General features: G+C 37.4%; 1 protein-coding gene across 7 annotated transcripts in view; it reads left to right on the forward strand.

The window, feature by feature from the left end:
• The first annotated feature begins 2440 nt into the window (after positions 1–2440).
• Positions 2441–25853, forward strand: part of LOC112553781 (ubiquitin-associated protein 2-like) — a 28914-nt gene continuing 5501 nt past the window's right edge. Inside the window, exons 1-23 of one of the 7 annotated variants that reach the window (XM_025221223.1) lie at positions 2441–2651; positions 4720–4886; positions 5874–5951; positions 6357–6467; positions 6597–6754; positions 8327–8595; positions 9683–9716; positions 10878–10975; positions 11855–11922; positions 12500–12600; positions 13458–13629; positions 13808–14062; positions 14322–14491; positions 14606–14822; positions 15029–15134; positions 15476–16272; positions 16537–16702; positions 17247–17332; positions 17573–17623; positions 19264–19360; positions 19834–20021; positions 20455–20557; positions 22740–22838. In XM_025221223.1, the coding sequence (XP_025077008.1) occupies positions 4755–4886; positions 5874–5951; positions 6357–6467; positions 6597–6754; positions 8327–8595; positions 9683–9716; positions 10878–10975; positions 11855–11922; positions 12500–12600; positions 13458–13629; positions 13808–14062; positions 14322–14491; positions 14606–14822; positions 15029–15134; positions 15476–16272; positions 16537–16702; positions 17247–17332; positions 17573–17623; positions 19264–19360; positions 19834–20021; positions 20455–20557; positions 22740–22838 (3556 nt within the window). In that variant the 5' untranslated portion in view covers positions 2441–2651; positions 4720–4754. The remainder of the gene's footprint in view (positions 2652–4719; positions 4887–5873; positions 5952–6356; positions 6468–6596; positions 6755–8326; positions 8596–9682; positions 9717–10877; positions 10976–11854; positions 11923–12499; positions 12601–13457; positions 13630–13807; positions 14063–14321; positions 14492–14605; positions 14823–15028; positions 15135–15475; positions 16273–16536; positions 16703–17246; positions 17333–17572; positions 17624–19263; positions 19361–19833; positions 20022–20454; positions 20558–22739; positions 22839–25853) is intronic. The other 6 variants (XM_025221227.1, XM_025221224.1, XM_025221226.1 and 3 more) reach the window with 6 other exon arrangements.

Consider the following 25853-nt stretch of genomic DNA (forward strand, 5'->3'; position numbering starts at 1 on the left):
CAAATTAATTTTTCAAAGATTCCGGACGATGCTAATAAAATACACCAACAGAGTAAAATATTCTAGAGGGAAGAATCTCACGTACAGTAGCAATCACTCTTTCCAGGGCATTAGTCCAGACAGCTTGATACTTGTCCGGCTGACACATCTATTAAGCCATGATGGTCAGAACAACCGTTATCATACCAGACAAGCTGCATCACAGAGAGGTGAAATTCACTAGAACCACTCCTTCCAACTTATAGCTGACTACCCATGCCAGAGGGTTGGGACGGACTTGTTTGACTTCCACAAGAGAGATCAGTATCTTCTGGTTGTAGACTATTATTCCAAGTTTACCTAGCAGCCTTGCTGACATCCACCACATCTCAGAAAGTCATTGAACATCTCAAGAGCATCTCTCGACATGGAGTCCCTGAGATAGTGATATCAGACAATAGCCCACAGTTTCTTTTAAGCAAACATCTTGCTGAGTTCGCCCAACTGTCAGCATGTTATCAGTAGCCCATACCACCAGCAAGCTAATGGGGAAGCCGATCGAGAGAGTTGTACAGACCGTCAAGGGTCTACTCTAGAAAGCTGAGAACCCACATATGGCCATATTAAGTTACCGGTCGACACTATTTAAGTGCGGGAAAAGCCCAGCAGAACTTCTGATAGGGAGAAGACTGCATAAGGAGTCTCGTTCCATTATAATAACGTCCAAACACATGCACACAATAGAGCAGGATTTCTGAGCACACGACACTGCTTCTTCTTCCGCTGCTCACCATGGGGGTAAACAGACTCCCAGACGCAGAACACCATACACCAAACAATGTAAGACCTACTACAACTCATTACACAGGACACCACTCATACACCAAACAATATCGATATACTACAACTCGTTACACTCATACACGAGTCAAAAGCCTGCTACAATTCATTAAACTCTGCATCACTCATACACGACGCCATCCAACCTGCTACAACTCATTACAGGTGCTGTCACTGATGGTTTCGTGGGTCCGTTGCCTCTCACAAAGTGTGTAACACGAAGGCGACTTTTCTGCATATAAAAAATTCATTCAACTCCAGTCTTAGCGCCTTTCACACAGTCTCATCTACTGGACATCGATGGAGAGAAATTTTCTTGCCTTCATCAATCATCCCACCACATTATATTTTTATTGCCTTATTCTGAATTTATGTTATGTTTTCATTTCTACTACTTAGTCCGAGGGATAGATATCAAAAAAAGCATAACTGCTAATATACTATTACCCTCGTGAATAAAGATTTGCCGTCATTTGTCCCGTACGAAAGACGAACAAGGGTTCTAACTGCGTCAAACTAGCTTCATCGAACACCCACATAGTTACCTCCCATATGTTTCCCCATCCCACACGCAGGCTCCCCAGCTCTCTGGGCTCCCTCTGTGCATTATATAAACATCATCAATGAAAACTTCCAGCATATCAAATAAGAACGGTGACACTAACTTTATTTTTGTAGAGATGATTTTTTGGTGGGTTTTAGAATCTTGGGAATGGTGCTCATTACATATAACCATATCAGGTAAAAAAAAAATACTGTATATCCAGTAAATAATAATACAGTATACCTATAGTGTCATATCCCAGTCCTATGGGCAGGATCATGGCGCTTTACAAAATTAAAAATAAAAACAGAATTATGGACGCAAGACCGCGGCAAAGTCTTGGTCAAACCACAGACATTTCTTTTAAATCTGACATTAGTTCGTTGTTTTCTTTTGTTTCCTGCTACGTGTGATTCCACATGCTATAAATATGTAGCAGGAGTAAAAAAGTAGAAACAGGTAAAAGAAAAGCTATAACCGGAGGACATCCCATCCTCTAGTTTGTCACCACTGCAGTGAGGCCCTGGGTTCAGATCTCTGGTCAGGACATTATATGACACCTCTGTTCGTATTATTTTTTTGTTGGACATCGAGAATTTTCTAGGGGTACGCGGGTTTTCAACCCCTCCCTCTCCCCTCACACAGGTATAAACACTTTCCCGCCAAACCTAGCAAGCAACAATTCACCAGACATGAGAACACCAATCGTTGTATCAACAGAACGTGCCCGACACAAAACAAACACAGAACCATATGATCTTGTCTGTGTTTGTGATGTGCGCCATCTACTTCTAGACCACCTGCGAAAACTCTCGAAAATCCCATTTTTCTGATGTGTTGGTACTTATCGCCCGTGATCATCAAAATTACCTCCCTTAGTTGAAAGTTAACAAAGAAATGTCATTTATTAGAAGGCTATTAAAAGTAGATGCAATGAAAATTTTATAAAGATGTATTTTGCACGTTCTTAAAATCATCGTACTCTTTTAATACGACTCATTTGAGCACTATAATATTTTTCTCAGAAAACAATTACTTAGAGCGCCATCTAGAATTATAAAATTATGGATCGGAGAATCCCAAATTAACATTTAGGGGAAGTCAGTCGTATTTTCAAACTGAAATCAGTAAAATTCATTTACTTAGATTTTTCTAAGGTAGTTCAGACAAAGTGATTTTGACTCTTTTGTATATAACTTAGATACTGTATCTTCTGCGAATATTATATGGCGGCGCGAATTCTAGCTTAGTCACGTGACTCACACTTCTCCCTTAACGCAAGACGCAGGTAAAGACGAGAGCTTATAATAATTGTGTTTACCTCTGTCTTTACTAAGAAATTAGCATGTTTTGAATGTATATGATTCATTGTTATGTTAAATATCCCATCCTTGCAGTTGATGACGTAAAACTAAAATGTAAGATGCGATTTTCTAAAATCAAACAATGTGAAAAAATCCAGCATGGCGTCACATGTAGCACGCTAGGTTATGTTTTGTCTAACAACGGTGATCGGTATAGATTATTGAATGCGTGATCATTAAACTAGAGTTCTGTCGACATTAAAAGTTTGTAGTCTGTTCTTTTTAAATTTCTTTCCAGAATGTAGAGTGCACTGTAGCAATTGTTCGATATCTAGCTTTTTATCAAATGTGTTTCATCATGTGGAATTTAGGCGCGACGGAATGCTTAGTCGACCATCTTTTGTTGTCATTAGCACAACCCGAAGTTCCTTTCTTTTCAGACATTAACCTTACGAAATTTTAACCGAACAAAGATATGCCAGGGATAATAAACGAGTTGTATACAATCAGAATGTCATTAAACATACAAAATCATTTTCCCTCCTGTCTGTCGAAAGTCATGTGTATATTATTTTGTATGAGAGGCAAGGTTCCTCCTTTAGTTACATGTTTGTGTGCATTTAAACATGTAACAGTATTGTTACTGAATGATTTAATACAGATCTTGTAAATATTTTTAACTAGTAAGAAACTTTCTGTTGCCTAGACTAAGATCAACTTGTTTGTGAAGTAGTAATTTACACTGGACCTAAGGAAAAAGAAAAAACCAGTAGTCTGGAAAGATCTCATCACTGAGTTCATAAAAAAGCTTATCCAGAATGAATAAATGTGCTTTTATAATATAGTAGCAACATTTTGTTTAAGAAAAAAATGTTATTATGAAGCTGAGCAGGTTGTGCTGACTTGTAAGCTTGCTTTAAAACAGGGTGTTTTTAGGTTGACTTTTACTAATTGTTTTTGTATTGCAATAACATCATTCTGTAAACAAGTCTGTGCTTCTGAGATAAGGTTTAATCAAGAGTTTAAGAAAAATGAGTGGTTGGAATTTCTGCTGATTCCATAGCTGAGTAGATTGTGTTGCAGAATCCATTGCAACAAAAGCTTGAAATGCATCAATAAATTTTAGCTATTAGCAGCTTGATGCTTGATTTAGTTGTTTGATACAGCAGAAGAAGATTCAGGTTTAAGAGACGAATGCTCATATTGTTGATTTTTTATTGTTATTTGATAGTCGTTGAAGATAGTGGAAATTCAGTAGCATTATTAATGAGTTTGGTTGTAGGCTGTGGTCATTTTGTGTAGACACACTAGTTAGTGTACACTTTATACTATAAATCTAAGGATGTCAAAATTTTTGTGTAAGTAGTCAGTTACTTAGAGACTTAAAAGGACTAGCTGTCTAGGAGTGGTAATGTTGCATTAACGGAAATTATCATCATTAGTGATGCAACACTATGCGGCCCTATGCCCATCGAGTAACAAGGAATAATCGTCACAGTGGTTTTGCCAACACATGCATTGGTGATATCACTTGTGAATAGAGAATTAGCATCATAATTTGTGAATAGAGAATTAGCATCATAATTTGGTGTGGTGCATTTCCTTTTTTGCCATTTGCATGTTCAGCAGACATTAATTAGTGTGCCCACAATCTTTCTTAATAAGTACACAAATACCGGTTGGAAAATTTATTTAGAAAATCAGGTATAAATTAATAGGATTTTTTCAAAGAAAAAGTGATATTAATTGTCTCCCACATCTTTCACAAGTGCTCTGTTATGTACTTTTCACTAGCTTCAGTGGTATTTCTAACCCTTTGACCCCAGTGTGCAAAACACTGATACATTGCAACTTGAAGGGTAGAAATGGTTATATGAGTTTATAAAAGATTAAACATTAAGAAAAAAATTGTAATGGCTGCCTCTGACAATTTTAAATACGTAACTAAACTTTCTTACAAACCGTTACAGTTAGTAACATCTGCAGGAAACATTTTTGCATTTATATTTTCAACTGCAGTTCAACCTGGAATACACATGCTGCTTGTTGCAGGACTTTGTACATACACATTGTACATACTGTAAATCATGAGCACACTGGTGGGCACTCAACGTGCCAATAGGACTAACAAGGACAAGAATGCCAAATCCACATCTGTGCTGGGGAGCCAGACGCCTTCAGCCACATATAAGACAGATAAACAGCCTGCCAAGATCCAGGTAAAGTTTTGCACAGCTGTTAATTTATACATGCAACCTTGAAATAAAAACTTAACTCTTGATGTTCTGAACAATTTTTAATATGCTGTTTGGCAGCAAAGTGTTCTGAGTGTTGTTCGATTGTACTTCAAAGTCATGCAACATTCTTCCTCACTATTTCATCAATATTTGTGATCTTCACCGGTTTCCCTCCCCCTTTCTAGATTTTATCACCTGGTTTTGGGGAAGATGTCCTTTAGGCAGTGTGTACCTTCAGGGGAACTGATAGAGTGGTTAGAGCTCTGGCATACAAACCGAGATGCATACTGGTTCAATACCCTTGTAGCACAGGTCACTTCTTCCATTTGACCCAGATGGTGGAAATGGTTACCTGATTCCAAAGAGGGAGGTAAGGCAGTGAGGAAGAAGATATGGGCATTGCCATTTTTTAAAGCTGGCCCTAAGAAAGGACCTCACTCCCTAATGACCTTTTAAAAAAAGGTCATTGAGTGACCTTTGCCTTTAGCACCAAAAACTAAAGAGTAATGTAGACTAAAGAGTATAAGGCAGTTGTTGCATTGTAATATTCTCTCGTACTTTATCTGGGAACTGTGTTTATAGCTGGTCATTTAATGATTTGCAAGTCTGCTGTTAAAAGCTTCTAATTAGCATGTTTACTATATTAAACTTTTAAATATAAAATTTTTACTTCTTTGATATTAGAACTTGTCTTTCTGTTAAAAAAAAAAATTCGCAAATGGGAAAAAAATTGATGTCTGCTATCACACCTATCACCAACACACTTGAAGAAGTCCACAAACATCACTACAATTTGCATTTTATTACAGATGTATATAAAAGGAGGATGTAGGTGTGTAAACATGTATGTTTATCCCAAAACATTAAAGGTGGTCTTAAACGTCAAAGAAAAGGAGAAATTTTTCAAGGTTGGTTTGTGCTTCTGTTATATCTATTTAAGAATCATTTTTCCCTTGTGTATTATTGCAGGTTTTTGAGGATCAGTTGCGCATAGCCCAGATCCTTGACAATGGCAGGGACACTACTAACATGGCTACTGTCAAACAGGTATGCATGTTCGTAAGTTAGGAGAGCATTGTCTTCTCCTGTTTTTTTCTATTTTCCTATTTATCTTAAGTTGTGTCCTGCAGTGTAGTTATAAAATATGGACTAGGCACACATGCATTCAACATGGTCTTTTACCAGAATGAACAAAGATTGTTTTGTTACAAGAAAGCTGCAATATTTTATTTGTATGCAGGAACAAACGAATGCTAAATCAATGTTTCAAATGCTGTGATGAATGTTTTTTAACAGACTATATACAGCATGTAAGTTTGCTGTTGTTTTTGAAAAGATTTTTTTAAAGACAGTTTTTATTTATTTATTTAACAAAGACATTTTAAATGCTGTGTATATTTTTATTACATGATTTGAGAGAAAATGAGAAAGTATTAATTGCCATTGTTGCAGTTATCAGAGATGACAGGGCGATCAGAAGAGGATGTTGTAGTTGCACTTCATGATGCTAAAGATGACCCTCACCGAGCTGTTGAGATTCTTCTTGAAGGGGAAGGGGAACAGGTATTGGTAGATGTAGATGAAAATCTTAATGTCAATTTAAATCTAGTTTGTCTTTATGACCAGCTATTTAAGTATGTTGATAACAAACTTTGAACCATTCACTGAAGCCATCTTTTATTACGGTTTCAGGGTGAGTGGGTTGAGCAAGGGAAAAAAAAGAAACGATCTAACACCCTAAAGAGTGATAAAGAGACCCACAGCAACCACCAGGATGCTGACAGGATTGATGAAAGACCAGATCGTTTGCACGAACGCCCTGAGCATGACAGATTTGAAGCTCCCTCACGGTAAGTCAGGTTGACTGTGAACAGGGTTCGCAGGGTCCTTACATAGAGAATTTTCGCCGTAAGGCCTTATAAGTCTTTATTTTTGCCATGCGGTCCTTACTTTTCTTCACACACGTCCTTACATTTTCTCTATGACCCTTTTAAGTCCTTATATCGATAAAATATTACAGATTTATTTTTCATGCCTCTTATAAATCCACAAATTTATTTTTTGGAGTTGAAATACAGACGATACTTTGCCTCACCGGTATTTTAATCACGCGACTGCCAAGTCTTGTTCACGATGAGAACTTATGTTTCGCAAGATTTTAGTCTTGACGGATGACCACATTTCTTTGTCTTCTTGATGATTCAAAAAATGCCGGGTAAGTGTTCTTTTCAGGAGAACTGGCTAAAGGAAGAAAAATCTAAAGACTGGTTGATGAGAGACTCTAAAGATAAACATTGTGCACAATATGCTGCCTGCGGAATATCCTTGAATCTTTCATCAATGGGCTAAAGTGTTTTGAAAAATCACATGCTTACTGATAGACGCATAGATGCGCATGAAAATATTTCTGGAAGATACACATATTTGTGTTACGGATTAATTTTGTAATCAAGAACCTCCCCAGCCCGCTCTAAATCAGACAGCACCGACCAGCTCTACAAGTATAAACTCATTCCAAAATTGGTTTAGCATTAGAATCACACTTTTTTCACTCCTCTTCTGATCCTTCAAGCCTTTGCATTCCTTGTAGTCACCATAATTTTTTTTAAAAAGTTTGGTCTACACATCTGTACTACACTGGTTGCCCCTCCGTATTCGCAAAAAACACTATTCTTTCAAAAGGTCTTAAAAAACTTCTCTTTCTTGGATCAGAGCCTTGATCTTCTAGTACTGTGCATAGCTCTATTTCTCTCTCTCCCCTTTTGAGTGTGTGCGTGTGAGGGAGAGAGATACGTGAACTGACTCTTGTATTACACCAAAGAATGGCTTTCAAGTCTTGCAATTATTATTACTTAGATTTCTAGAAAACTTGGAACATTAACATTAATGGTGTATGTAATCAGTGCGCTAATGAGATTTTTTTAAAGTTATCTGAATATGGCAGATCATCAGCAGGCATCCAGTAATTTTGTTTACCCGTCTGTGGGAAACAAGTATTGTAGCAACCAGCCGTAGAATGAGCAATGCAAAGGCATTGACTAGCACAAAGTGTAAAATTTTAGGTTCATGTGACTGGGTAGGACAGCTGGTTTATTCAGTTTTGTCCGTTAATCCCCTGAGCACGACATAAAAGTATTATTGGTTAATAACTGAAGACGACAGTGGGTGAAGTTTGTTTTTTTAAAATTGCTGCTCATGTGACCAAGAAGCCTATAATTTTTGGAAAGAATAAGACTTGAATTTTGCAATAAAAGTAATGAAAATTGCCTTCTCCAGCAAAGCTGTGTGGCTTATCGCGCTCTAAGGGTTAAGAGGAGGATATGACAGCTGGCTTATGCAGTTTTGCCCATTAAGAGCTTGGATTACTACCTATGATTTGTCACTTCCTAAGTCACATGTTTTGTTTTAAATTTTGTGTCCAGACGTGGGAGAGATCGCCGCAGTGGAGGCCCCATTCCACGTTTAGTCCGAATAAGAGGTCGTGGTACAAACAATTTCAGTGGTAATCGTGATCGCGAAGGTGGTCGCATTAATCGTGACAACCGCGATCGCAGCAGTTACAGTGGTGAGCGAGAGTCACAAGAGAAGGAAGCAGATTGGGATACAGATACAACAGAATTAAGAGAAAAACGGGGCGACAACGAACGAAGCGCTGGCAGAGAAAGAGGTCGCGGGCGTGGAAGAGGAATGGGTGAGGTTACATCTGATTTTGTTAGTTTGCTTTTGATATGTCACTCAACTGCTTCAGTAGGAATTAATAATTTTCAGAATTCTACTCTTATTTCTATAATGTGGTGAAATTTGCCTTTAATTTGACTGCCATGGTAATGAAGTGCAAAAAGGCAGTCTTTATAGAAAAAAAGCTGATCAAATTTATGGTATGATGTGGTTTAGTTTTGTGAAATTCAGATGTCATTTTGTAAGGTCATATCCCATTTCATACAAGATTGTTTCCATTGGCCACATTTTTAGCAAATAAAATGAATTAAAGAAAAATAACTTTATTATGCCTAAGTATACTTTTAATAATGACATTTAGCTTTTGTTTTTAATTAGAAACTTCATACATATATTAGCTTGCATGTAGCTGCCTTTTTTAATGTGTATTACCTAAGTAGTGCCTTGGTGAAAACTTGGTATGTACTTTAGAAATTCCAGTTTAATGAAATATCACATGAGTAAACTATTCATCCTATGTGAATGAAGCTTACCCAGAATCTGGAAACACAAAATTCTGATGATTTTGTTGCACCAAACTGTCAGAAATAACACATGGAACATCATGCTTTGCTCTCTTCGCCACAAAGAAAATACATTTGAAAAAGACCAGATATCCCATTGTTTAAGCCAAGTGAAGTAACTTGTAGAAAAAGGATTTAGCTTTAAAATACATTAATTTTTGTTCCCGCTCTGTTAACCGTTCATGAATAAAGATATGAGCACTTTACACAGCTGCACAAAGTGATATCTTTAAACAAGGTAAGCCTTTGGTTGCTGCTGGTCGGTGAGTTCACAGTGAGTTGGCAAAATCTTTAGTGGGTCTTCTTAAGTTAAAGTCAGACAGTGAAGTTTGGATTGACGGTCTTTTGGAAATATTGAGACGTGTTTGATACAAAAATTAAAATGCCAAAGAAGCAGGATAGTCTGGCCTGACATACTAGCAAGCATATCTTCTGTAGTTTGTTTGTTTTGTTGGTTTTGTTGTTGTTGTTGTTGTCTTTGCCACTTTCTGCTATCTGTATGTTGTTATATAGTGTGACGATGTCATGCTTTCACAGGTGGTGGGTTTGGCAGACGAGGAGGAAGAGGCAGGTAAGTTACAAGACACAAAGGTTATCCACATATCACATAAATGTAAACTAGCTTTATACATCATAGAGAGACTAAGAACTTTCTCGATGAAATTTAGTCAATTGTAACTGCACATAACAAGCACTTTAACAGGATTTTAGACATGGAAAATAGGAAGCAAAGAGATTGTCATGAGATTCTATTATTGCCATAAAGTTTTAATTACACTGACTGTGCACGTGCATCATTATTGAGGAGTTGAGGTGACAGGCTATTATCTTTCATGATGTCAGCATGCCACAAAAACTTTCTTAAAGTAAATTTTACTGAGTAATGGGTTTAAGGGTCTTACTAGTCTTTTCCCTTTTGCTTTTTTTCCTCCACTTTGGCTTCTCCTATGGGTTCTTGGTCATTGAGAGAGAGGTAAGAGGGGATAGTTCAGTAATAAATTGGTCAGTGGTAACATTTTTTAAAAAAAAGCTATATAAATTTCTCCATTAAAATATCCTTTAAAAGAATAAGTATGAAAAGTTGTTCTTTGATTTTTTTTTTTTTTTTTTTTTGAAAATTTACCACATACTGACCATGCAGTGGATAACTGTGTCCAGAATCTGTCTGCTGATTGTTGCTTTCAGATGACAATAGCTTATGTTGCCTTTATGTAATGCTGTAGACTCAGTTTGAGCATCAAACTGTAGGTTACGTAATGAATTACATCTCATCTCAGCTGAAAACTAGAAATTACAGTGCTTGGTTTTGTTTATTTTGCACCATTTGCTTAAAAAAAATTAAAGCTAAGAAACTAAAGAAAAATGATCAGATTTAAAAATGTGGTTCCTTTCCCTCTTTGTTAATTCTTAAAGAAGGAAATCTAAATTATGTATATCGTGGCACCATTGTAATTGAGCTGATGGGCATAACTGCAGTGTTAGATAAAAGTCCTTATTCTTAAAATAAAACATTATTTAAAAAATTTTTTAGAAGTATTTAGTTATCAACATGGCAAGCAGATCCTTGTTAATTTTTTTTTTTTTTTTTTTTTTTTTTTAATCACAACAGTGACATTTTCTTGGGGATGGCAGTAAACAGTACTTCTGACAGCTTGCTTTACAAATAAATTTCCCATCAACAGCAGTTTTGTAAATAGTGGGTGCACACAGTTATTGTGTCCTGTTTTTCCAGCAGGCAGCAGAGATTTGAACGGCAGAATGAGTCAGGGGATGTCTCCTTTGGCACTTGGACAAATGAAACAGCTGAAAGTGCAGAAAAGGAAAACAGCAGTAAGTCAATTTCAAAAAATTTGCTGGACTTTTGACTGTGAGAGCATCACATTCACATAACCAGCATTTTAGATGATGCAAGGCTTTATTGGTTGCACTTAACTTTTTTTTCCTTTTACATTTCAATAACAGCAAAGGAAGCACAGCAACAGTGAGTGGTATGTGGGCTAATTCCTAGACGACCACATCGTCTGACCACGTCGTCTTGTGTTTCAGCCTTGAAAGTCTCACTTTGATGATGAGAGACTTGGCGGCTATGTTTAATTGTTAGAATGGTAGCTAAAGAAAAGTTTTGCTGCAGAGTAAAGATCTCTTTGCAGCAGCTCTAGGAAGTCAGATTGCCCTCTCTAGCAGTCAGGAGTTTTCCCATTGTCTGATATGGCCACCATAGTGCCCAAAATTATTTTATTTTCGAGGCTGTCTTTAGGTCGTGTTTTTCATTTTAAAAATGTTTATAACTTGAGAGGCTTCTGGATTAACAGTGTCTGGCTATAATTTTTTGTTTTTTTTGGGGGGGGGGGGGGTCCTCCCATCCTTTAATCACCACCCAAAAAATGTTAATTAGTTATTATTTCTGTCAGAGAATGCTTGTATCTTTTTCTTATTTTGGACAGAATATTATTTTCTTCAAGGCAATATATGTGGTGTTTTTCATATTTATATATTAAAGCCACAGAAGAAGCCACTTGTTAATCACTAATAAATTGATAACCTGAAGCTATTTGTGAAGCTTGTATTCAGCATGATGTCTGTTTGACAAGATAACCTGGTGCCGTTTTCCTTTTTTTTTTTTTAAATATTGTCACCAAAAAATCCTGATTTCAACTTTATATTTTTTCCCAGTTGCATTGAAGCAGCTTCATGTTTTTGTTTGTTTAGATTGGGGTGGTGAGTCATTTGATGAGACATGGAAAGAAGATTGGAATGAAGACACATGGACAGGAACTGTAAGTTATATTTTGGTAAATGGTATAGCATACTCTGTCAAGGCTGCGTGTTAGCATTGATAGACTGCTTTTAGGTCTATTTCCAGATCAGTCTGTCCCATAGTCTAACAAGATTGTTCTTGCTTGGAAGCAAACGGTGAGATGTGCGATACTTTGCGGTGTGAGCAACTTGCACTTGAACTAATAGAAGCATGTGAGTAAAGAGAAGAGAACAAAAAAATTTTCTCCTAATTTTACTGCATTTTTAAAACTACAATATTTAATTTCATGTTCAGCAGGCAATTAACTGTTTTTTGACTCCGTATTTGAACCAAACTGTAAAGAATTAACCATCAGGGAATTGGATGAGAAGGTTTTTCTCAATTGCCTCATTTTGCCCCTGGGTTATAACTTTGCTTCATGAATGTAGCCCCTTCTGCTTTGGATTGTTTTCATAACACGAATTCCCCCACAAGCCTTTCTGAACAGTTTTGTAAAGGGAAGCAGAAGCAGGCAGACTTTCAAGATACTGCTGATTTTTTAGCATAAATACCTAGCATTTTGCTGTGGTTGTAGTAATGAGCTTTTCTGTTTTCAGCTAGAAGAGTCAAAGGTATTTACTCCATCTCAGACAAAATCGCAGATGGAATCGGATCTAACTTCAGCTTTAAGTGATTCAACAAATACAATAGGACAGAGGTAATAATCTTTACTGTTTTTATTTTAACCTACAGTTCTTTTTTTTCTGGTTTAATGTAAAAAAAAAAAAAACATTCTTTGACATACACGAAATTTTCCTTTTGAACAGGAAGACGCTTTAAGACAATGTAACATTAATTCAAAGTTGTCTCAGGGTTAATAACAAAAATGTGAATTATATTTACCTGATTACAATTATGATTTTCACCCCTGATGAATTTGGATAGCTGAAATTGAATCTTTAGACAGCAGTTTGCAGGTGAATAGTTTATTCCTTTTGAATCAGATGTCTTCTGTGTCCTATTTACTATCTTCTTCACCATTTTAGTCAGATGCTTTGAAACAAAGAGATTTGGATTTATCAGACATGTTCCAGTGTGCTTTGTTCTTGCAGTTAAAAAATGTTCAATTGGCCTAATGTTTTAGATTCATTGAAAAACTAATTACTGCTCAAGTTCTGTTCCTATTGTTTGCACATGTAGTGATGAGGTGTCCTGTTGTGCATCTGTTTATCCACAAAAATTAAAATGAGTTTTAAAATTTAGTTCTTTGCAAATTTCGTGTTAAAAGTCACATGCACGTAATGCTGAAAAGGAAAAATTTAAGTTATGCATGTTTATTTTAGCTAAACTCTAAATAATTTAGTGTCTCCAGATTGTTTATGGTTTATCACTTATCTGTATTCTCTAAATGTGCAAGTCCATGAGTGTGTGCATGCGTGTATAGACAGACATGAGCATATTTTTAATTGTTAATGTCCCTGAGTTGCATAGTTGCATTTACTCAGTTTATGCGCAGACTACTTTTCTATTTGTCATATTTGTCTCTTGCCTCACGTGATGCACATGCGATGTCAGTGTATCTGTGATGCCTCCTGTATGGCACAGGCTTGATGTTGGGAGTTTATTCTCCAAGTCAGCTGAGTTTGCTAAGGCTCCAGACTTTACTAAAAGCAGCGAGTCAGGTGGAGATTCCTTCATTTCTCAGTACAATCAGCAAGCAACAGAGTCCATCAAAAACTCAATTGGGGTGAGTTCTTATTTTTATTTTTATTTTTTTTTCCTGTTTTGGTAGCTTTACCATCACTAGTGATTGCTCTGTAATAGCTATTTGTCCTGGTGTAATAACTAAAAAAATTAAATGTATTATGGTGCTTTGAAGCGTTTGATGGGCTTAATTCTTAATTTAGCTTTATAAACAATTTCAGATTGGGTCATCTTCACGCCAGAACCTGCCAAACCTCTCAACTGTTACGCATTCTCAGCCTCAGCATCCATCACAGCCTCTTAGCCCACTTCCCTTACCACAGCGAGAGATAGGTCAGTCTGTGCGGGGCTCTCTTCCATCTCCAATCCCTTCTTCAATACTACCTTCGACTTCATCCTCTCTTGGGCAGCAGGCACAGCAACAGCAGCAGCAGAGGCAGCGGTCTCAGAGGTCGAAGCTTCCTCCACCGTCCAAGGTATGAAAAATATTGTGTCCTGTTATACAGTTGTGACTTGTGGTTGTTTTACAAGTTTGTTTCAGCTTATTTTTCTCCCTGAAAACATTCAAATATTTTTGATTTCTTTATGAGCGATATGTACTTCTGAAATCCAAAGAGTCTTAAACTTCATCGATTATTTAGTTTAAAAAATCATTTACTTGTTGGGTAAACAAAAATCAGACCTGTAAAAATTTTCAGCAAATGTAGGGGTTTGTGTTACACTTGATGTGTGCAGATTCCATCCTCAGCAGTTGAGATGCCTGGTCATATGATGCCTCAGCTAGACGTACAGTTTGGAGTAGATTTTGGCACAGACTCGCGGGAGTTTGGCTTTGGAACTGGTGGTGGGGGAGGAGATAATACAACAGTAACTACCTCCTTCTCCAGTGCTACAACTGCCAACAGGTCAGTTAAAGAGTCACTATAAGCTGCATTAAATGTATGGCATTAAACTTGCAAAGATTTAAGTTTCCGGAGTAAACTTTTGATGTTAATTCATGTCTGTATTTTTGTCTGCAGTGTTGGCATTGTAAACCACCTAAGCCAGGTCTCAAAACCCTCAGCAGATGACACTCTTCAGACCTCTGTGATGTCCTCATCTGCTGGTTCAAAATCTCAGCAAGCATCTATCCAAGTTATAGATGTCTCACCATCACGACCAGCAGTTTACCCTAACTCTGTGTATACCACACCTACTAAGTCAGACTCACAGTCTCTTGTACAGTCTGCCAACAAGGTAGAAAGTAAAGTCCTACTCTGCCCTATTTCTCACCTTACCCACCCCTCTCTCAATTTTGTTTTTATTGTAATTATGGCAATTGGAGAAATAGTGGGTATCATCAATTTGTCTTGTATAGCAGGTCCCTTTTTATTGACATGTAAATCTTATCAGTCTTTGTTATATTTGTTTATTTTTTTTAAATGCAACTCATTTTCTTTTAGGTTTCGGGAGATGCAGTTGCATTTCCATCGCCGTCCCCAGACCACAAGTCAAGTGGTTTGATCAGCTCACAACGAACAACGCAAAGTCCCTCAACCTTAGCACAAGGTGGGTGAAACTTGTTTAAGTTGTGTTTGTGAAATCCTTCATTTTTTAACCAATCCCCCACTTTTTTGCGGTAGTTCTAGTGTTGTACCAAGTCAACAAAGTTGCTTTGTTCTATTGGTTTAAAACTTTAATATTAATTAAAGAATTTACAGAGCCCCTATGTTTACAAATTAAGAAATGTCACATGCACATACTCTTGAACTTTTCATTTGTTCTCAGGCTTTGTCTTTTTATTCCTGTATTCAGCTGGATTCATTTATATGCTTATTTTTATAAAATAATAATTAAAAAAACACTAAACAGCGAGAAAGCCTGACTTTTAAAATTTCCCAACTTTTCAGCCACCAATGGTTTTTCTGCTGGTACCTATTCATCTCATGCTGGGCACAAATCTACAGGCCTTACTACAGTATCCTCTGCCTCCCAGACTTTTCCACACACTGCTGCACCAACACAATCAACAGCCACCACGTACCAAAACCAATATGCTAGCCAGAACCAGTTCACTAGTTCCCAGGGACCGCATGGTGCACACAGTCAGTTTTCATCAGCTGGACAGTCCCAATTCCCTAGCAGTCAGTCACAATATCCGTCTGCGGTTTCCGCTGGCTCATCCTCTGCTCAGAACCAATACATGGCCGCACAGGCTCCATTCCAGAGCAGCCAGGGCCAGTTTGCTGCAGTACAGTCTGGCCAGAACCAGTTCCAGGGTGCTGGTAGCCAGTATGGCACTTACCAATCTTCGTCCTCTTCATTCCAATCTCAAACAGGCATATCATCATCAAGTGCTACCCCATCAGTCCAAAGTTCCTTGTATCAGACTTCAAATCAACAATCTGGAAGCTCCTACCCAAGTACTTCTGGTTCGTTCCACGTGAGGGATTCTCAGTCATCATCGAGCTTGCAGCCGTCTTCAGGTAGTCAGTCTGCCAGTGGGTATCAGCCACAGCCAGCAGCCGTTGCTCCAGGTTTGAAGGCACCCAGCACCCAGACTAACAGCAGCTACAGCTCCCAGACATACAGCACCACCCAGCACCCACAGAATTTGCAGACCTCTCCTCTTAGCAATAAGCTGGGGGATAGCCTGTCCAAGATGTCCTTGAAGGATTCAGCGCTAGACACGAGACCAGCAACCCATGTAAGTGCTATGATTATGCAAATAGCAGCACCTTTTAATATTTTGACCTATCATTTGTGAGTTCTTAAAACTGCCAGCTCTGAGTCTTTTACTTTATTTGCACTTTTCGAATCTCTTCTAGAAGACGATTGGACTGTGCTTGGATGTGGTAAAGATAAGTTTGTAAATATTACAGCTGCCTGGTTTCTAATCAGGAACTGGTCTCGTGGTATTGTGTGTTGTTAAAAACCTCATGTAGTCATTAGGGTAACATGTCATATGCAGTATGATCATGGGAGCACCGCAACAACAACAGCTAGCATGACTTCATCAATCAGCACGTCATCCATATCAGCAGTGACGTCAACTGTATCAGCCATGACCACACCTGTGGCGACAAGTTCCACGCTGAATTCAAGAGTTTCATCAACTCTTCCCGTCACCAGTGAGTGTATGTGCTTTTATTTGTTCTCTTTTGTTTTAAGTGTATTTTTATATTTTCTTTCCACGTTCGTTTTAATAGTTGTTTTTTTTTTTTTTTTTAAATCTTGCTTAATCTTAATTTCATTTCATTTTGTACTTTACTGATTAGATTTTAGAGAAAAGTGTGTGGGTGGTGCTCACTCTTTTCAATATAAAGCTACAGACAAGCACAGTATACAGAGTAATTGTAGGTACAAATGATTGTAAACACACTCATTATCATACACCGACTTTAGTTAAAGCTATTTCGGGGCTTGTTCACAACATAATAAACCTGAGTACAAAATTGCTTTGCAATCTGATATATGGAGGTGGACTATAGAGCATGAGGGTTTTGTTTTGTTTTTTTCTTATGCAGTTTTCAGTATTGTATCCAGAATTCTACAACTTAAAGCAAGTTTTTAATCTTCCCAAGAAAAATTTGAGCAAAAGAAGGAAGTGAAAAGCTAAGATTTTTAGTAATATTCAAGGGTTTTTTTTTTTTTTTACTATCTTAATGTTTCTTTTTTCAGCTAAAGCTCCCCCAAATCCTCCACCTGGTGTTCCATTGATCAACCCTCAGCCCTACATTATGGGCCAGGGCATTCCGCCTTACTATGTAAGTTGTAGTTGCTGGGGATGCCGCATGTCATGATTTTGTCTTTATGTCTTAATGCCTTGTAACAGTAATAACCCTGTAACCAATAAGAACTTGATAAAATATTGTTGAGAAATATTAACCACTGCTTTTATAAATCTTGACTCAATTTTTGTTTTTTATTTGCAATTATTTTGCTCACATGGCATGACTAAATGTCTTTATGAATAACAGTATTAACAAGTCTTTTTGTTCTGGCAGCCTTTTTATGGGTTTGAAGAGATGCAGATGCTGCAACAAAGATTGCCTCTGGTAAGTAGATATTTCTGTATGTATTAGTATGCACATGTCACAGACACTTTCCTGGACATTTGCACGTTCTTTTCTTCACAGCTCTATCCTTTTTTTGCAGGCTGGTATACATTTAATGATGTTAACTAATTTTAGTTAAAGTACTTGTTACTCCTCAAGGAGCATAGGGCCACAATAACTAATTTTATGCTAAAGTAATTAAAGTAAATGGTAAATGTAGAAAACAATTTCTCAGTATACAAGCATCAGTCAATCCTTACTATTTCTGATTGTAATCACAGTCCTACAAGAAAGTTCCTTTTCTTGGGTTAATTATCAAACATAAGAATAATAGAGTTTAAAGTCCAGCTCAAGGTCACCGTTAACACTGTCTACACTGATGACTAATCAGATGATACTTGTTACGTGCATAGTAAGATTGTTGTTTGTCCCAGGAGCCTATGTCATCATCAGTAGAGAACAGGCGTTATGCAAACTGGCAATAAATCTTGGGGACGAGCAACCATTCTATCCTGGCCCAAATACTCCAGGATAAAAATTAACAACTCAAAAAAAACTTGTAAATACTCCTTGGGGTCTGCCAGGCCTATCTCCCAGCCCTCAACTCTATGGCCTATCTCCTGGTCCTGTAGACTGCACCTATTGACAGTTACAATAAAAAAAATTATCAATATCTATATCTTTAAAAGAATACAGGAAAAAGTCAACATCCAAAAAAATTTAAATGAACACTGCACCTTTCTAGGAAGACAGCCTCCATTTACCTGGATGTAGTGTCCTTCCTTGGAAAGTGAAGCGTTGACCGGGAACAGTTAATTATATCGTTTTTCCCTTTCTCTCCTACTATCTACTAAAGTAGTAACTGCACGATCTCTCCCCAAAAATATACATTTGAAAAATGTCAGATATAAATAATCATTAAAGATAACTTAAATAGGGTGGCATCCATGTTCATTTTAGTTGATATGCTAAGTATGTCAGGTGGAACTGGATGCAGTTTATCCATACCCAAATGTAGGGTACTGACATGTCAAAAATAATCATCTTTGGTATGCTTGAAATGCTATTTTTGAGTTAATTTACATGGTAAAATGTCCATATAAAAACTAAATTATTTTTATCACAAGTTATACTTAATTAAGTGAATAAGAAAAATTCCATTTTCTCAAAATAGCATTTTGGTCTGCTGTGTGTTCATTTGAAAAGCTAAATCTCGAGGTACATTAAACCTATAGCATTGAAATTTGGTAGTCTTGACCCCAGAAATAAATAATCTACATTTGTTAGCATTGGTTTGTTGATCTAAGCGTTACTTTGGCTGTAATTGGGTTTTGCAAATTATTTTTTGTTGCCTGGTGCCATTGTTGGGTGTGCCTACTTTGCATAATTTTCCCAAAAGATACCTAAAAGTGCATGCTTTCAAAGATAGATAATAGTGACCTATGGTACAGGCTATTGTCTGAAATGAATTTAGCAATAGTTCGTGTTTACATAAAATCTTTGATTAAAGTCTAAAAACATATTTTAATATTCTGTAACAAAAACATAATAAGTCTTTGTTACTTTGAATTTAAGTCTTAGAGCTTGTATGTTTTATTAATCTAAAACAATGTTGATCTTGGTTATTTCTGTATGTGCAGCAGACAGGCAGTTACTATGATATGAGTGCTTTCCCCCCTGTTCCCTCTACAATAGCTGGTAGAGACCAGGCAGCTCTTGGCAGCACACCATTCACAGGTACGAGAAAAATGGTGGCTTGCAGCTAAAATGAAACCCTGCCCATTTTCTCATGGCAAACTAAACATTTTAGTGCAAACGGGCATTAGAAAAAGAGAAAAATTCTTTGGTAAATGATGCAGGGGCTGCCACTAAATATTTACATATGGTGAAAGACCTGTCAAAAACATAATTATAGTAATGAAAACTCAATAGCACACCTTCATTTTTTTATTACTGTAAAAAGAGAGATAGTGGATACTATACTTCTAGCAATTTTTTTATTATTTTTTTCTGCCAATTTCAGGAGGTGATAAGTTATAAAATTCTCAAGAAGTTTCTGAAATGTTCATTCCACCTGTTTTCAGTTGTATAATTTGTTATGGTGGAATCAATGCATTGGATATATTTTATTTATTTTATAACAAGGTATCCAGTATTCTTACTTCGACTGCTTTTTAATTTGTCCTTAGTGTGTACCTTTCTATTGCTAGGGGCTGGCTCTGACAACAAGCAGATGAACCGTGTGGATGCTCAGTCACCCAACTCATCATCTCAGCAGCAGTCTAGTCACAGTGCCCCTCAGCAAACATTGCCTTTCAACATTCATTATGGCTATTACCTCCCAGGTGCTGCTGTTCTGCCTGGGGCTGCAGGCTTCCAGTTCCCTCCCATGTACCCAGTAGGTGCCTGTGTTCAGTGTGAAGGTTATTTTAGACTGCATAGTTTTTTTCCTGTTGCAAAGATTCATTATTAAATGTACATTTTTTCCATCACCACTACTTTATTAATATTGTGAGTAATGTCAGTTTATTTCTAAACCTGCTCTTTCATTCTCATGACTTGTACCGATTCTTGGTACCTTTATATTCTGTCTCTTTGTTTTTATTGTTTGTGTTTAGAATTTTGTCCATATTGTCGCCTTCATTTTTCTGCATGTCACACATTTCTAATGCATAGGTGTGATTTTGCATGGTATTATTCTTTCAGACAGTACTTAAGGCTGTGTAAAGATAGAATGCAAATATGTTAAAAAATATATTTGAAGATAGCAAAATAAATTATATGCTTTTTTTGGCCCTGACAGTTTCACATAATTGCTTTGTTGATTGCAGATGCCGCCAGTGACCAACGCCCCAGCTCCACATGTTCCTGGGACCCCTGCGGCTAATCAGCTGCCAAAAACATATGGGACACATCAGGCGTATGCTTCTAAAGGTAAACAGAAGTAGTGGTAGTATTTTTTTGGCTCGTAGTTGGCATCCTGGTGAGCACACCAAATAGGTTAGCTATAAAAATATTAGAATATAGAATGATGAAGCCAAACTAAAACACAGACTTCACATTTTATTGTATTAGTTTACTTTATAGAATACATAAAGGCTATGAGTCTCAGTTAAAACAGAATCAAACTGCACAATAATAGTATTGAGTTAGCAATGGATGGCTGCATTGTTACCTTGTATGATATACTTCATAAGCAACAGCTGTTGTGTGAAAACAAGATTTGATTTTTTTTTTTTTTTTTTTTTTCTAAACCATTTGACTAGTCTTGAGGCTGAGTGCATTGTTCTAGCTAGAACTGAGGCAGAAGGTTTTGCAGATGAGATTTGTCAAGCTTGGTAGTTAGAGGCATTTTTTTCCTACCTTTTGCGTGGCTTTTGAATCACAATCACATTCTGTGACCCTTCTACAGCACTTCATTGTTCAATTTTTCTGTGCTTGTTCTGTTTGGACTTGTGGGAGAGGACATTTTACAGGAAAGAACATTACTATGTACTTTTTTTTCTCTCTCTCTCTCTGCATGGAAAGGGGAGCTTAGAAATACGTGCTTCTCATTTTACACATGCAAGCAATGCAATTTGCAACCCTAATGCTTTATTATTATTTGATTTTTGGTATGGGTAAGGTTGAAAACAGGCATCTCACTTAATTATCAGCAAACTGTAAATCCTTGTCTTGTGTCTTCATGCTGCATGTGGATTTCCGTTAAGGCAAGACATAGCTTCAACATTAAAAGTAAAGTCACTTTTTTTGGGGGGGGGGGGTATTTCTTAGGGGCCCTGGTGAAAAACTCTTTTTATAAAATAAATTTAGCAATCAATTGGCATGGAAGTGAGTTTAAATGGCACACCAACAAAAGCTTTGTATAATAGGATATTTAAACTTTATATGGGCTCTGTAGGTTAAAAGGCTCTCCAAAGTGGAGCAGAAGGCTGCTGTTTTGAAGACCATTAAGGCTAGTAACTTGAAATAACCCACCCTCACCTTACCCCTCTATCCCATGTGATCACCCTAGAAAGTGTACCTAGTAAGGAAAAAGGAAAAGCAACTCTACCTTCCACGTGTAGCCTGTGTTCACTGACAGCCACTGGGCTGCCGGACACCTCACCTCTGCTTTTTCAGCATGGGGGGGGGGATCGCACTGTTTTGGAAATAATGAACTATGCTAAATCTCAAACGTTTTCAGAAATAATAAAAGTGTGATGCAAAAGATCATTCTATCTATATATGAAGTTTATATTTTTAGATGGTTTTTGGGAAAAGAGAATGGTAGGCAAAACACATGCCATTTTCTAAATGGTTAACAAATCAAACTTTTTCAGATCTTGCTGCAGTGTCTTGCCTTAATATGGTCATGTTTTCTTTCCTTCGGCATATGGAGGCGTTGCAGTTGGCTATAAAGAGAATTAAACAAGTTTTCGGTTTGCTGATTTTTTTATTTCTGAGCAAATTGTAGACATTTCAGTAAGAACTGACCATGTAAAAGTATTACAGGGCTTACTCAGATCTTTTTTGGGAAAAGGTTTAATTTTTTTATCGTCTTGTCACGGAGAGCCGGTTGCTATCTCATACTCCATTATTCTCTTGGAAGTGTGGGGTTTTATTTCTAGACTGTTTTGGGTGGCCAGGAGACGTATACCATTATATCAAGGTTGTGTAAAGCCATGGTTTTCAATATACATGTTTTTGGGCGGTTTTTTAATGAAAAAAGAAAGAAACAAGTAGAATAAAATTGAGGTAAATTATTCAAATTTGTAATTAAATTATGACAGTTATGATGAGAAAGAACATTAAAATATTGTTTACACAGCCTGCTCAGTTTCAGTATTCTCTGGTATTAACATCTCAAAGGAGCTTGCAAAATATAATGTTGTGGGCAGTAACTGTGCAGGAGTAAGGTGTGTGTGTTGGGTTTTTTTTTTGTTGTTGTTTTTTTTAACAAGGGTATGTTGGTAATAGGAAACATGTGGCCAACAAGACTTGATATGCAAGTGTTCGTTTGTCTTTCCTTCCCTCCTTCTTTCACTCTCCTCTCTCCCTACCTCCTCGGACATGCACATTGTGTGTGAATGAGCGCCTGGCCCGAGTGAGTCAGTGTGGTGTGTCTGCGGTGCAGGCTATGAGGAGATAAGTGGCACACAGGACCTGCCCAAACCGTCCTATGGCGGAGTGCAGCAGCAGGCCAAGGTGGCTGGTGGTTCACGTATGTCCACTCGTTAGTCATCCCGTTTTCTCAACTAACTTTTGTGTTTGTGTCTTTGTTGCATGCCTGCTTCTTTGCATAATGCTTCTTATTGTGTCCCCCATTATTTGTTTGCATGCCATGTTTTGCAATATTTTAGGGTTGGGAATTGTCTGTAAGCAGGTTTATTTTTTCCAACTGAAAAGTCATGTTGAAACATGACATTTGAAATAGCTGTATACAGCTCAGAGATCCATATATTGTAATTTGACCTGTGCGGATGGCATAGTAGCCACAAGAGGCTGTTCTTTACTCAAACTGAAAAATACTGTTTAAACATGCCATTAGAGTGACTTTATACAACTGACTATATTCACGTGAAGTAGATGGCATGGTAGCCACAGCAGGCTGTGTGCTTACGTTTTAGGTACATCCATTTAAGTGATGATGAGAGCTAGCATGCTACAGTGAAACTAAAATGATAAAGCTTATTCTGAAGGTGTAATCCTTAACCATTTCTTCCTGATCGGTTTTAAAATGGCAGAAATGAAAATGGAAAACTACATGTACCTCCCAGACTAGTGCATTTAATGTAACAAAGGTTTGTTGTTTGTTTTTTGTTTTTTTTTAAACAGGCATACTGGTGGTTTTTCAAAAAAAAGATTTCATTACTAACCTTTTATTTTATTTTTGCGTAAAAACAACATTCCAGCTTAATCCATGCCTTTGGAAAAATGTCTAGCTGTACATGTATTACTTAAGTTTTTGATGACTCTAGAAGCTTAATCATGTGGTAAAATTGTGTTTTCAAGGTTTCCATCCCCAGCTGTATCATACATTTAAACTTGGCAGAGCACTCATAAAGTAGGGTATATTATAGTACAATTTCTTAACTTGAAAGTTCTTTGCTAAATTTGCTTTTAAATTGCTCTGTGTTTCTTAGATGGTTTTTGCCTTGTGTCCTCATCAACTACTGGGAAAAGTCCATGAAAAAAAAAAAGATTAATGAACTTTATTCACCTACCACCACCACCACTATTCTCGCCCCATGTATGCACATGATACACACAAAACCTTCATTGTGAACTTTATTTTCCCTTCACATTTCTTTTTTTCTTTTTTCTTTTTTTTCCTTTTTAAAGACATTTACTCAAGAATTTAAGATAAAAAGTTTAAAGATAACAGATTTTAATTTTTACTTGAAAACTTCCCTAGAACCAGAATTTCTGGGTTAAGATAAGCCTGAAGTTTCAATCTTTCTGCATCATTGTATCAGTACCTTCCCTCAGCAGCGATTCCACCCTAAAACTTTATTTTTGGATGTTTGTTGATATAACAGCATGCTTTAAGTTATTGCTGAAAATTGCTCTTCACCATCACCAGCATCTACTGCAGCTTGTAACCTCTTTTAGTCTGCATTATGATAATGGATGCATGTTTGTAAAATGTAAGGGCCAGGCCTAGGGCAGCTTGGCAATGTAGCCTAAGAAATTAGTTGATTTGTATTAGCACTTCAGAATAGCAGCCAGGTATCAAACAGTTTGGTTCAGTGTTGAAGACATTTTCGTCATTTGCATTTAAATGTACAAATGCTCCAAAATCTCTCTTCTATAATAACCTTCTCTCTCCATCTAGAAACGGAGGAGACACCAAAAGGAAATATTTTGCAACACATTCATTCGTTGTTCATTTTGAACATCAGAGGAATGGAGTTTGTTACATGGATGTTTACATGAACGTGAGATCTATTTGCTCCTGGATGTTGACTATTCTTCATCTTGTGTTTTCTACCTTTTGTCCTGTTTCTGATCAATAAATTCATGATTTCATGTTTCCCTAAGATTTGCGTGCTGACTACTGATGTTGCCATTAAGCTAGTTGTTTCCTATTTTTAATCATGCCTGGATAACTGCAACTTTCTTTTTCGATGGCCTTTCTCCACACCCTTAAACATGTTCAGGCCACTGGTAGGTACCCTTTGTGCTCTGAGTGCATAAAACCGATCGTACCATTCCCTTGCTTTTCTTACTTTACTGGCAGTCTATCACGCTACTTACCATCTAAACTATCATTGCTATAGATGTCTCCAATACTGCACACCTTAATTCATTCCTCACAATACAGACTTCATTCAGCAGCCAATACCTTCCTCCTGGCAGCCTAGTGGAGCAATGGTTAGCGCCTGTCACCAATACAGTGAAGGTTGGCTGTCCTGTGTTCAGTTCTCGTCTCGGGCACACTGTTATTTATCTGCATGTGGCATCTGTTTACAGGGCTGGCTGCCTTGCCGTTATATAGCCTCAGTTGCTGGCTTGGTTTAAAACGCCAAATCCCTCCACCTTACTGCTCCTTATTCCCACACCATACTGCACTCTGCCAACAAGGATACGCAGGTCCCTTACCTTGAAACACTCTTCCTTTGCTCCTTTCCCGGCTGCTGCTTTTCAAGCGACGACTTCAGGCTGATGTTAGAGCCCCTAATGCCCTAAATCGGTGATGCCCAACCTTTTTCGGCCTGCGGGCCATATCCATTTCGGACAGCCGTGTCGCGGGCCATATCCATTTCAGACAGCCGTGTCGCGGGCCACTTCACCGCAAAAATACAAAAAAGAAAAGAAACATAGAACAGATACCATTTTTATTAGAAGTAAGTTGTACTTACCATTAATTATGTAGTAATTAATGAGATATTTGAAGTTGTCTTGTTAAAATAAAAGTTAGCAATTGTCTAAAAATACATTTTAATCGAGGTACCCCAAGGCGATCTGTCCTGTTTTCCACAGGAAAATGACGAAATTCAAACGCTGTTTCGGTATTGGTTCCTTATCAGAACCCCATTGTTTTATACCTTGCTAGAAAGCCCAGAGTCTGTATTTTCAATCTCTTTAACGACTGATTCAAATATTAATCAATCAAAAGATCACTAATCCCCTGTGGAATGCGGCGTCCCTCGTTCTCAAACACTGGTTGCCTCCCAAGACGAAAATCTAGAATGAAATCCATCAAAAGATTGAGAGACACCCCTACGTAGGGATAAATACTTCTTCT

Source organism: Pomacea canaliculata, linkage group LG13, assembly GCF_003073045.1.
Source record: "Pomacea canaliculata isolate SZHN2017 linkage group LG13, ASM307304v1, whole genome shotgun sequence".
NCBI classification, from domain to species: domain Eukaryota; kingdom Metazoa; phylum Mollusca; class Gastropoda; order Architaenioglossa; family Ampullariidae; genus Pomacea; species Pomacea canaliculata.